The sequence below is a fragment of the Natator depressus genome, chromosome 28, assembly GCF_965152275.1.
Source record: "Natator depressus isolate rNatDep1 chromosome 28, rNatDep2.hap1, whole genome shotgun sequence".
NCBI classification, from domain to species: Eukaryota; Metazoa; Chordata; order Testudines; family Cheloniidae; genus Natator; species Natator depressus.
The window spans coordinates 846,962-859,088 of NC_134261.1; the positions used below are offsets into that span (position 1 = coordinate 846,962).

The following is a 12,127-nucleotide window of genomic DNA, read 5'->3' on the forward strand; positions in this document are numbered from 1 at the left end:
GCGGTCTGTGCCACACTGAGATCCTGTGGCCATCTGTCCCCTCTGTTCGCACCCGGCCCCGTCCGTGGGGCTGTCCCTGCTCAGTGGCTCTCTGCGGCGTCTGGGGGTCCAGGCTGGTAACTCTGTGCTCCCCCCAGCTGGTGATGGAGTTCTGTGGGGCCGGTTCCGTCACAGACCTGGTCAAGAACACCAAGGGCAACGCGCTGAAGGAGGACTGCATCGCGTACATCTGCCGGGAGATCCTGCGGGTACGCCGGGCCGCGCTGCCGGGCCCTGCCCTCTGCGCCCCACCGGCCAGGACGCTGGCAGCCAGGACTCCTGGGTTCTCTCCCCGGCTCTGGGAACGGAGGGGCGGCTGGTGGGTTAGAGCAGGGGGCTGGGAGCCAGGACTCCTGGGTTCTCTCCCCAGCTCTGGGAGGGGAGCGGAGTCTGGTGGGTTAGAGCAGGGGGGCTGGGAGCCAGAACTCCTGGGTTCCTGTGACAATCCCAGCCGACCTTTCCCTGCTCCCCTAGGGCCTGGCTCACCTCCACGCCCACAAGGTGATCCACCGGGACATAAAAGGGCAGAACGTGCTGCTGACGGAGAACGCCGAGGTGAAGCTGGGTAAGTGGGGGGCAGCGCCCAGAAGCCCCATTCCTGCTGAAGGGCCACTCGTCCCGGACTCCTGGGTTCCGTCCCCGGCCCTGCCGCGCACTCTGGTCTCCAGCAGCTGCCACGCCCCCGTGAGTGGGCGACCTGCCATCTTCTCTCCCTAGAGGAAATTCCTTCTCCCCCGACAGCTCGGGGCGCTCCCACCCGGCTCACGTGACGAGGTTAGAGTCCCATCTATTTCCTTTCTCTGACTGGTCTGACGGCCCACATAAGTGTCAGTCCTGCTTCAAATCCCTGGAGGACCAGCAACATCCTGTGGCAGGGAGTTCCACCAGCCACCCATGGAATAGATTATCTCCTTGGCCTGGTTTATAATGGGCCACTTCTCCCTGCCTGAGTCTGCAGAGAGCCTGAGCCCATTGCTCTGAGGCGGGGAGCTTCTGGCTGGGGAAGGAAGGGTGGCCATGCCACTGCCTCTCTGGGGTTGGGGCCACAGGCCGGGGTTGCTGATAGGCGAGGGGGTGGGGGTTCCGCGTGCTGATGGCTGCGTCTCCTTGCTCCCCAGTGGATTTCGGGGTGAGCGCCCAGCTGGACCGGACAGTGGGGCGCAGGAACACCTTCATCGGCACCCCCTACTGGATGGCCCCAGAGGTGATCGCCTGTGACGAGAACCCTGACGCCACCTACGACTACAGGGTAGGGCAGGCCCCATGGATTGGGGGCTCGGCAGGGATCCCTGCCCTGCAGGGAGGAGGGGCAGCCTGGCCTTGGGATCCAGGACATCTGGGTTCTGCTCCCGGCCCTTGGGCCTGACTTTTGGGGGAACCAGCCCCATTCGGGTCAGCGCCGCCCTCTCCCCACCCCTACTAATCCGGCCCTGCTCCCCGCGGGGACAGGGCTGTGAAGTGACAGATCTCGCCCCGCTCGGCCCTGGGGCACGCCTGTCCTCTTTCTGGGCAGCGTGCTGGACTGGGGGGCCCTCCGCTGGCTCGCCCGCCTGGCCCCCAAGAGGTCAGAGCTAGAGGGTGAACCCCAGGACCTACTGAATCCTTGTAGCGCTGGAGAGTCCTGTCGCCCGTCCCTACACCCCTGCCCTTCGCCAGGGCGTGCTGCAGGGGACATACAGCGTAGGGGCGGGTCTCACGGGACCCCCAACCCCCTCAGTGTCCTCCCCCCACTCTGATCCCCCAGGTTCCCCACATCCCAGTCCCTCTGGGACTCCCCACCCCCATCCTCCTGGGTCCTCCCCCACTTTGATCCCCCTGGTTTCTCCCACAGTGTTGACCCCCTCTGGATTCTCCGTACCCCAGTCGTCCCAGCCCGCTCCCCACCATACACAATCACACCCAATCTCCCCCATCCCAATCTCCCTAGACTCCCCCTCACTTTGATCCCCCCACGTTCTCCCCCCTTCCCCTGATCCCTACAGACACTCTGATGCCTCTGGGTACCCCCAACTCTGGCCTCTGGCTCCCCCACAGCCTGGTCCCCTGGGCTACTCCCCACCCCCTCCCCAGCTGCAGCATGGGCCCTGGGCTCGGAGCCATGGTGGTGCAGGGAGATCCCCACTTCCAACCCGTCCCTCCTTTCTCTCTGCAGAGCGACATCTGGTCCCTGGGCATCACTGCTATCGAGATGGCCGAGGGGGCACCACGTAAGTGCCGGGCTCTGCCCTGCCCAGAGGGGAAGTTGCGGCCCGGGTCAGCCATGCACACCCCCCCTTGGGGGTCTTGTAACCTGTGGGGAGTCAGAAGCTCCCCTGGGTGCTCTCCCCAGCTCTGGGAGGGAAGTGGTGTCACGGCGTCCCCGGGCGATGCTCTGGACCTGCTCCCCATGAAGCCAGGCAGGACTCCGGGGCAGTCTCCTCTCTAGGAGCAGCGTGTCTGCGGGACACACAGCTCCCCCGGCTCCACCTTCCTGGGTCTGACCCCGGAGCCTCCAGCCTCCTCTGCCCCTCCGGGCGCTTCTCCCAGCGAGTCCGCTCAGGCGGGGTCCTGGGGGGGCAAGAGGGTCCTGCCCCCCAACTCTGCAGCCAGTCAGTAACACAGAGGTTTATTAGACGACAGGAACATGGTCTGACACAGAGCTTGTAGGTGCAGAGAACCGGACCCCTCAGCTGGGTCCATTTTGGGGGCAGGGAGCCAGACAACCCCGTCTGCCCTTCACTCCATGTCCCAGCCAGCCCCAAACTGAAACCCCCTCCAGCCCCTCCTCCTCTGGGCTTTGTCCCTTTCCCGGGCCAGGAGGTCACCGGATCCCTTTGTTCTCCAACCCTTTAGCTCTCACCTTGCAGGGGGGAAGGGCCAGGCCATCAGTGGCCAGGAAACAGGGTGTCGGCCCTTCTCTGTGTCCAGACCCCTGCACACACCTGCCCTCTAGGGCTCTGCAATGATCATACACCCTTACCCCAGCCCCTAGATACTTAAGAACTGCATGGGGGAAACTGAGGACCCCCACACTATTCAGAGGAAACATTAAGAACAGTCCCGCTTCGTCACAAGTGGGGACTGGTGGTTACAGCAGGGGGGCCGGGAGCCAGGACTCCTGGGTCGATCCCCAGTAGGGCTAGGGGGTATAAGGATCTGCGTGGGGCCATGGCCATTGTGAGCAGGGGGCCCAGACTGGGCAGGACACTCTGAGGGGACGCTGTGGCTGGCGGGGGGGTGCAGCCCATGTTTGACTGTCTCTCTCTCCCCCAGCTCTGTGTGACATGCACCCCATGCGAGCGCTCTTCCTCATCCCCCGCAATCCACCGCCCAAGCTCAAGTCCAAGAAATGGTACGTTCCCCAGCAAGCCCAGCGCCTTGTCCTGGCCGCCCGCACTGCCTAGCCAGAGCCCAGCTGGGGTCCCTGGGCCCGGGCTGCCCCCCATCAGAGTCCCTGGGCCCAGATCCCCCCCAGCTGGGGTCCCTGGGTCTGGGCTGCCCCCCATCGGAGTCCCTGGGCCCAGATCCCCCCCAGCTGGGAGTCCCTGGGTCCGGGCTGCCCCCCATGAGAGTCCCTGGGCCCAGATCCCCCCCGGCTGGGAGTCCCTGGGCCCAGACCCCCCCAGCTGGGAGTCCCTGGGCCCAGACCCTCCCAGCTGGGAGTCCCTGGGTCCGGGCTGCCCCCCATGAGAGTCCCTGGGCCCAGATCCCCCCCCAGCTGGAGTCACTGGGCCCAGATCCCCCCCCAGCTGGAGTCACTGGGCCCAGATCCCCAGCGGGTGTAGCCGGGACCCGGATGATCCTGCCCGGGCTCCGACTGGGGCTGCGGACGAGCGTCACGGGCCCATCTGGCCTCAGCCATGGATCGTGAGGCTCACCCCATGTCCACCCCCTTCCCCCAGGTCCAAGAAATTCATCGACTTCATCGACACCTGTCTGATCAAAGCCTACATGAGCCGCCCGCCCACGGAGCAGCTGCTGAAATTCCCCTTCATCCGCGACCAGCCCACGGAGCGCCAGGTCCGCATCCAGCTCAAGGACCACATCGACCGCTCCCGGAAGAAGAGAGGAGAGAAGGGTGAGTGGGGCGGGATGGGGCCTGTCCCCTCTCGGGGGCGCCAGCCCCATCTGGCTGGCTCAGGGGGGTGGGGAATGGGACACGGGGACTGTCCCCTCTAGGGGGCGCCGGCTCCCTTCCGGCCCCAGGGCGGGGACTGGCTGGCTCGGGGGGGCGGGGAATGGGGCAGGCACTGGCTGGCTCGGGGAGTGGGGGCTGGCCCCACCCGGCCCATCGCTGTGTAACCGGGTCTTTCGCCCCCAGATGAGACGGAGTACGAGTACAGCGGCAGTGAGGAGGAGGATGACAGCCACGGGGAGGAAGGGGAGCCCAGGTATGGAACGAGGGGGCAGGGCAGATTCCGGGGGGGGCAGGAGGCGCCTGTGGCCTAGGACCAGGGGCAGCGTGGCTGGGTTGTTGGGGTGGGGCTGTGTGGGCAGGGCTAGGGGGCCTGAACTCAGGGCTATGGGGTGGGGCCACACGGGCTGGGTATGGGGGAGGGGCTCTTGTGGGTGCATGTGAGAGGCTGATGGCTGCCAGGGATGCATGGGATGGGGCCAGGTGGGTGGGGCTGGTGACAGAGTCTGTGGGGGAGGTTCTGGGGCGCAGCTGTGGGGCACCAAGGCGGGACCACGGTGCTGTGGAGTGTGTGGGCGGGGCCCTCTGTGGGGGCCATGGGGCGGGGCCAAGGTGCTGGGGGCGGGGCTGTGTGGCTGTGGCCGAGGCGCTGGGGGCCATGGGGCGGGGCTGAGGTGCTGGGGACTGGGCCATGGGGCGGGGGCGGGGCCAAGGTGCTGGGGGGCGGGGCTGGGGTCAGGTGGCCCAGGTGCTGGGGGGCGGGGCCCAGGCGCTGGGGGCTGCGGGGCGGGGCCGAGGCTCTGGGGGCAGGGCCCAGGCGCTGGGGGCTGCGGGGCGGGGCGGGGCCCAGGCGCTGGGGGCGGGGCCCAGGCGCTGGGGGCCGCGGGGCGGGGCCGAGGCTCTGGGGGCAGGGCCCAGGCGCTGGGGGCTGCGGGGCGGGGCGGGGCCCAGGCGCTGGGGGCGGGGCCCAGGCGCTGGGGGCCGCGGGGCAGGGCCGAGGCGTTGGGGGCGGGCCCAGGCGCTGGGGGCCGCAAGGCAGGTTGGGGCCCAGACGCTGGGGGCCGCGGGGCGGGGCGGGGCGAGGCTCTGGGGGCGGGGCCCAGACACTGGGGGCCGTGGGGCGGGGCCGAGGCTCTGGGGGCAGGGCCCAGGCGCTGGGGGCCGCGGGGCGGGGCCGAGGCTCGGGGGCAGGGCCCAGGCGCTGGGGGCGGGGCCCAGGTGCTGGGGGCCGTGGGGCGGAGCCGAGACTCTGGGGGCGGGGCCCAGGCGCTGGGGGCGGGGCCCAGGCGCTGGGGGCGGGGCCCAGGCACTGGGGGCCGCGAGGCGGGTTGGGGCCCAGGTGCTGGGGGCGGGGCCCAGGCTCTGGGGGCGGGGCCGAGGCGCTGGGGGCGGGGCCCAGGCGCTGGGGGCCGCAAGGCGGGTTGGGGCCCAGGCGCTGGGGGCGGGGCCGAGGCGCTGGGGGCGGGGCCCAGGCACTGGGGGCGGGGCCCAGGCACTGGGGGCCGCGAGGCGGGTTGGGGCCCAGGCGCTGGGGGCGGGGCCCAGGCTCTGGGGGCGGGGCCGAGGCGCTGGGGGCGGGGCCCAGGCGCTGGGGGCCGCGAGGCGGGTTGGGGCCCAGGCGCTGGGGGCGGGGCCCAGGCGCTGGGGGCAGGGCCGAGGCGCTGGGGGCGGGGCCCAGGCACTGGGGGCTGCGAGGCGGGTTGGGGCCCAGGCTCTGGGGCGGGGCCGAGGCGCTGGGGGCGGGGCCCAGGCGCTGGGCGCGGGGCCCCGGCGCCCCGCCCCCGCCCTGACGCCCCCGCCCCCCAGCTCCATCATGAACGTGCCGGGCGAGTCGAAGCCACTCGGAGGCGGCGCTGAAGCACCAGCAGCAGCTGGCGGCCCAGCACCGCGACTCCGAGGCCCACATCAAGCAGCTGCTGCACGAGCGCCAGCGCCGCATCGAGGAGCAGAAGGAGGAGCGCCGGCGCGTGGAGGAGGTGAGCGCGCCCGGAAGCCCGGCTCCCGCCTCCCCGGGCCCAGCCACTGCCCTGGGAGGGGAGGGGCTCCAGTCCGAGCGTGGGAGCTGGGAGCCGGGACTCCTGGGTCCTCTCCCCGGCTCCGGGAGGGGTCAGAGCAGGGGGGCTGGGAGCCAGGACTCCCGGGTCCTCTCCCCGGCTCCGGGAAGGGAGTGGGCACTGGTGGGTCAGAGCAGGGGGGCTGGGAACCAGGACTCCCAGGTTCTCTCCCCGGCTCCGGGAGGGGTCAGAGCCGGGGGGCTGGGAGCCAGGACTCCCAGGTTCTCTCCCCGGCTGCGGGAGGGGTCAGAGCCGGGGGGCTGGGAACCAGGACTCCCGGGTCCTCTGCCCGGCTCCGAGAGGGCAGTGGGGGCTGGTGGGTCAGAGGAGGGGGCTGGGAACCAGGACGCCTGGGTTCTCTCCCTGGCTCCGGGAGGGGTCAGAGCAGGGGGGCTGGGAACCAGGACTCCCAGGTTCTCTCCCCGGCTCCGGGAGGGGTCACAGCCGGGGGGCTGGGAACCAGGACTCCCAGGTTCTCTCCCTGGCTGCGGGAGGGGTCAGAGCCGGGGGGCTGGGAACCAGGACTCCCGGGTCCTCTCCCCGGTTCCAAGAGGGCAGTGGGGGCTGGTGGGTCAGAGGAGGGGGCTGGGAGCCAGGACTCCTGGGTTCTCTCCCTGGATCCAGGAGGGGTCAGAGCAGGGGGGCTGGGAACCAGGACTCCCGGGTCCTCTCCCCGGCTCCGGGAAGGGAGTGGGCACTGGTGGGTCAGAGCAGGGGGGCTGGGAACCAGGACACCTGGGTTCTCTCCCTGGCTCCGGGAGGGGTCAGAGCAGGGGGGCTGGGAACCAGGACTCCCAGGTTCTCTCCCCGGCTCCGGGAGGGGTCAGAGCCGGGGGGCTGGGAGCCAGGACTCCCAGGTTCTCTCCCCGCCTGCGGGAGGGGTCAGAGCCGGGGGGCTGGGAACCAGGACTCCCGGGTCCTCTCCCCGGCTCCGAGAGGGCAGTGGGGGCTGGTGGGTCAGAGGAGGGGGCTGGGAGCCAAGACTCCTGGGTTCTCTCCCTGGATCCAGGAGGGGTCAGAGCAGGGGGGCTGGGAACCAGGACCCCTGGGCCCCGCACACGGCCGGTCCCACCTGCCCCGCTGGCTCCTCCCTCCACAGCAGCAGCGGCGGGAGCGGGCGCAGCGGAAGCTGCAGGAGAAGGAGCAGCAGCGGCGGCTGGAGGACATGCAGGTGCTGCGGCGGGAGGAGGAGCGCAGGCAGGCGGAGCGCGAGCAGGTACCGCCCGCACCCCCCGGCCTTGCTCAGCCAGCTCCCCCCGACGGGGGTTGGGGGGCGGGGCCAGGGGGCTGCGGCCCTGGGGACTCCCTGCAGCCGCCGCTGCGCCCTGGGGAGATCAGCACCCCAGGGACTCCAGCTGCCTGGCACCCCACATTCCCCTCGTCCGAGCCAGGCAGGGCCTCAGCGAGGGACCTAGCAGGAGACGGAGGCTTCAGCAGGGGAGTGGGGGCTGGTGGGTTAGAGCAGGGGGGCTGGCAGCCAGGACTCCGGGTTCTCTTTCTGGCTTTGAGAGGGGGGTGGGGGGCTGGTGGGTTAGAGCAGGGGGGCTGGCAGCCAGGACTCCTGGGTTCTCTTTCTGGCTTTGAGAGGGGAGTGGGGGCTGGTGGGTTAGAGCAGGGGGGCTGGCAGCCAGGACTCCGGGTTCTCTTTCTGGCTTTGAGAGGGGGGTGGGGGGCTGGTGGGTTACAGCAGGGGGGCTGGGAGCCAGGACTCCTGGGTTCTCTTTCTGGCTCTGGCGGAGAGTGGGGGCTGGGGGGTTAGAGCAGGGGGGGCTGGAAGCCGGGACTCCTGGGTTCTCTCCCCGGCTCTGGGAGGGGAGCGGGGGCTGGGGGGTTAGAGCAGGGGGGCTGGGAGCCAGGACTCCTGGGTTCTCGCTCTGGCAGGGAGTGGGGTCCGGTGGCTTAGAGCAGGGGAGGGGGGCTGGCAGCCGGGACTCCTGGGTTCTATTCTATTCCTACTTCTGATCTTGTGAACTTGGAGCCCCTCTCCCCCCTCCCCCCCCCCCCGGGGTCAGTGCACTAGACCGCTTGGCCATGGGTTCGAGTCTGCCCTGGCCCCCAGCTGGCAGGTCTCCCCGGGGGGGTCTGGGCCCGCTCCCCCTCCTCTTCTCGCTCCCTGCGCTGTGACCTGTCTCTGTCTGTCTGTCCGTCCCTCTCCAGGAGTATATCAGGCACAAGTTAGAGGAGGAGCAGAGGCAGCTGGAAATCCTCCAGCAGCAGCTACTGCAGGAACAGGCCCTGCTTCTGGTAACCGGGCTGCGCCCCGGGGGGGCGCCCCCATCCCTCGCTGCAGCCTCCCTCGGCGCTGGCCCCGCCCCCGCAGCTGCGCGGGGGGATGCCCCAGTTGGAGCAGCCTAGGGGCTGCTCTGAGCTGCACTCACCCATGGCGAATGCTCCCAGTGCAGAGCGCGCCGAGGCCGGGTGTTTGGCCAGGGGGCGGGGGCGCTGGGGGGCAGTGTCCACTCCCACCAGGCTGTGCCACGGGGGGGGCAGTGATCCCCCTCAGCCCATAGCTGCCCCCATCCGGCGGGGGTGGGGAGAGCTGCTGGGGGCCACCCCAGGGAGGGCAGGGTCTGAGATTTACCCCTACTAACCCTGCATCCTCCCAGGGGGCATCTCCGGGGTGTGCATGTCAGGACGCCGGGGTCCCCCCTGCCTGTGTGAGCGCGTGTGTCAGGACGCCCGGGTCCCCCCTGCCTGTGGGCGAGTGTGTCAGGACGCCGGGGTCCCCCCTGCCTGTGTGCGTGCGTGTGTCAGGACGCCCGGTTCCCCCTGCCTGTGTGCGTGCGTGTGTCAGGACGCCGGGGTCCTCCGTGCCTGTGTGCGTGCGTGTGTCATGACGCCCGGTTCCCCCTGCCTGTGTGTGTGCGTGTGTCAGGACGCTGGCATCCGCCCTGCCCTTGGGCGCGCGCGTGCCAGCCCGCCGGGGTCCCCCCTGCCTGTGTGAGCACGTGTGTCAGGACGCCAGGGTCCGCCCTGCTTGTGTGCGTGCGTGTGTCAGGACGCCAGGGTCCGCCCTGCCTGTGTGCGTGCGTGTGTCAGGACGCTGGCATCCGCCCTACCCTTGGGCGCGAGCGTGCCAGCCCGCCGGGGTCCCCCCTGCCTGTGTGAGCGCGTGTGTCAGGACGCCGGGGTCCCCCCTGCCTGTGTGAGCGCGTGTGTCAGGATGCCGGCGTCCGCCTCCCTGTGTGAGCGCGTGTGTCAGGACGCCGGGGTCCCCCCTGCCTGTGTGAGCGCGTGTGTCAGGACGCCCGGTTCCCCCTGCCTGTGTGCGTCCGTGTGTCAGGACGCCGGGGTCCCCCCTGCCTGTGTGAGCGCGTGTGTCAGGACGCCCGGTTCCCCCTGCCTGTGTGCGTGCGTGTGTCAGGACGCCGGGGTCCCCCCTGCCTGTGTGAGCGCATGTGTCAGGACGCTGGGGTCCCCCCTGCCTGTGTGCGTGCGTGTGTCAGGACGCCGGGGTCCCCCCTGCCTGTGTGAGCGCGTGTGTCAGGACGCCGGGGTCCCCCCTGCCTGTGTGCGTGCGTGTGTCAGGACGCCGGGGTCCCCCCTGCCTGTGTGAGCGCGTGTGTCAGGACGCCGGCGTCCGCCTGCCTGTGTGAGCGCGTGTGTCAGGACGCCGGGGTCCCCCCTGCCTGTGTGCGCGCGTGTGTCAGGACGCCGGGTCCCCCCTGCCTGTGTGAGCGCGTGTGTCAGGACGCCCGGTTCCCCCTGCCTGTGTGAGCGCGTGTGTCAGGACGCCGGGGTCCCCCCTGCCTGTGTGAGCGCGTGTGTCAGGACGCCGGGGTCCCCCCTGCCTGTGTGAGGGCGTGTGTCAGGACGCCGGGGTCCCCCCTGCCTGTGTGCGTGCGTGTGTCAGGACGCCGGGTCCCCCCTGCCTGTGTGAGCGCGTGTGTCAGGACGCCCGGTTCCCCCTGCCTGTGTGAGCGCGTGTGTCAGGACGCCGGGGTCCCCCCTGCCTGTGTGAGCGCGTGTGTCAGGACGCCGGGGTCCCCCCTGCCTGTGTGCGTGCGTGTGTCAGGACGCCGGGTCCCCCCTGCCTGTGTGAGCGCGTGTGTCAGGACGCCGGGGTCCCCCCTGCCTGTGTGAGCGCGTGTGTCAGGACGCCGGGTCCCCCCTGCCTGTGTGAGCGCGTGTGTCAGGACGCCGGGGTCCCCCCTGCCTGTGTGAGCGCGTGTGTCAGGACGCCCGGTTCCCCCTGCCTGTGTGCGTGCATGTGTCAGGACGCCGGGTCCCCCCTGCCTGTGTGAGCGCGTGTGTCAGGACGCCGGGTCCCCCCGCCCGTGGGCGCGTGTGTCAGGACGCCGGGGTCCCCCCTGCCTGTGTGAGCGCGTGTGTCAGGACGCCGGGTCCCCCTGCCTGTGTGAGCGCGTGTGTCAGGACGCCCGGTTCCCCCTGCCTGTGTGAGCGCGTGTGTCAGGACGCCGGGTCCCCCCTGCCTGTGTGAGCGCGTGTGTCAGGACGCCGGGTCCCCCCGCCCGTGGGCGCGTGTGTCAGGACGCCGGGGTCCCCCCTGCCTGTGTGAGCGTGTGTGTCAGGACGCCGGGTCCCCCTGCCTGTGTGAGTGCGTGTGTCAGGACGCCGGGTCCCCCCTGCCTGTGTGAGCGCGTGTGTCAGGACGCCGGGTCCCCCCTGCCTGTGTGAGCGCGTGTGTCAGGACGCCCGGTTCCCCCTGCCTGTGTGAGCGCGTGTGTCAGGACGCCGGGGTCCCCCCTGCCTGTGTGAGCGCGTGTGTCAGGAAGCCCGGTTCCCCCTGCCTGTGTGAGCGCGTGTGTCAGGACGCCGGGTCCCCCCTGCCTTTGTGAGCGCGTGTGTCAGGACGCCCGGTTCCCCCTGCCTGTGTGCGTGCATGTGTCAGGACGCCGGGTCCCCCCTGCCTGTGTGAGCGCGTGTGTCAGGACGCCGGGTCCCCTCTGCCTGTGTGAGCGCGTGTGTCAGGACGCCGGGTCCCCCTGCCTGTGTGAGCGCGTGTGTCAGGACGCCGGGTCCCCCCTGCCTGTGTGCGTGCGTGTGTCAGGACGCCGGGGTCCCCCCTGCCTGTGTGAGCGCGTGTGTCAGGACGCCCGGTTCCCCCTGCCTGTGTGAGCGCGTGTGTCAGGACGCCCGGTTCCCCCTGCCTGTGTGCGTTCGTGTGTCAGGACGCCGGGTCCCCCCTGCCCTTGGGCGCGCGTGTGCCAACCCGCCGGGGTCCCCCCTGCCTGTGTGAGCGCGCGTGCCAGCCCACCGGGGTCCCCCCTGCCTGTGTGAGCGCGTGTGTCAGGACGCCGGGTCCCCCCTGCCTGTGTGAGCGCGTGTGTCAGGACGCCCGGTTCCCCCTGCCTGTGTGAGCGCGTGTGTCAGGACGCCGGGTCCCCCTGCCTGTGTGAGCGCGTGTGTCAGGACGCCGGGTCCCCCCTGCCTGTGTGCGTGCGTGTGTCAGGACGCCGGGCTCCCCCCTGCCTGTGTGCGTGCGTGTGTCAGGACGCCGGGGTCCCCCCTGCCTGTGTGAGCGCGTGTGTCAGGACGCCCAGTTCCCCCTGCCTGTGTGCGTGCGTGTGTCAGGACGCCGGGGTCCCCCCTGCCTGTGTGAGCGCGTGTGTCAGGACGCCCGGTTCCCCCTGCCTGTGTGAGCGCGTGTGTCAGGACGCCGGGTCCCCCTGCCTCTGTGAGCGCGTGTGTCAGGACGCCGGGTCCCCCCTGCCTGTGTGCGTGCGTGTGTCAGGACGCCGGGGTCCCCCCTGCCTGTGTGCGTGCGTGTGTCAGGACGCCGGGGTCCCCCCTGCCTGTGTGCGTGCGTGTGTCAGGACGCCGGGGTCCCCCCTGCCTGTGTGAGCGCGTGTGTCAGGACGCCCGGTTCCCCCTGCCTGTGTGAGCGCGTGTGTCAGGACGCCGGGTCCCCCTGCCTGTGTGAGCGCGTGTGTCAGGACGCCGGGTCCCCCCTGCCTGT

General features: G+C 70.9%; 1 protein-coding gene across 1 annotated transcript in view; it reads left to right on the forward strand.

Annotated features, from left to right (window-relative positions):
- MINK1 (misshapen like kinase 1) overlaps positions 1–12,127 on the forward strand; it is an 84,842-nt gene that overhangs the window by 43,825 nt on the left and 28,890 nt on the right. The window contains 10 exon segments of the mRNA XM_074941456.1: positions 138–248; positions 514–604; positions 1,158–1,288; positions 2,192–2,246; positions 3,292–3,370; positions 3,921–4,096; positions 4,340–4,409; positions 5,960–5,986; positions 5,988–6,129; positions 7,307–7,423. Of these exon segments, the coding sequence (XP_074797557.1) occupies positions 138–248; positions 514–604; positions 1,158–1,288; positions 2,192–2,246; positions 3,292–3,370; positions 3,921–4,096; positions 4,340–4,409; positions 5,960–5,986; positions 5,988–6,129; positions 7,307–7,423 (999 nt within the window).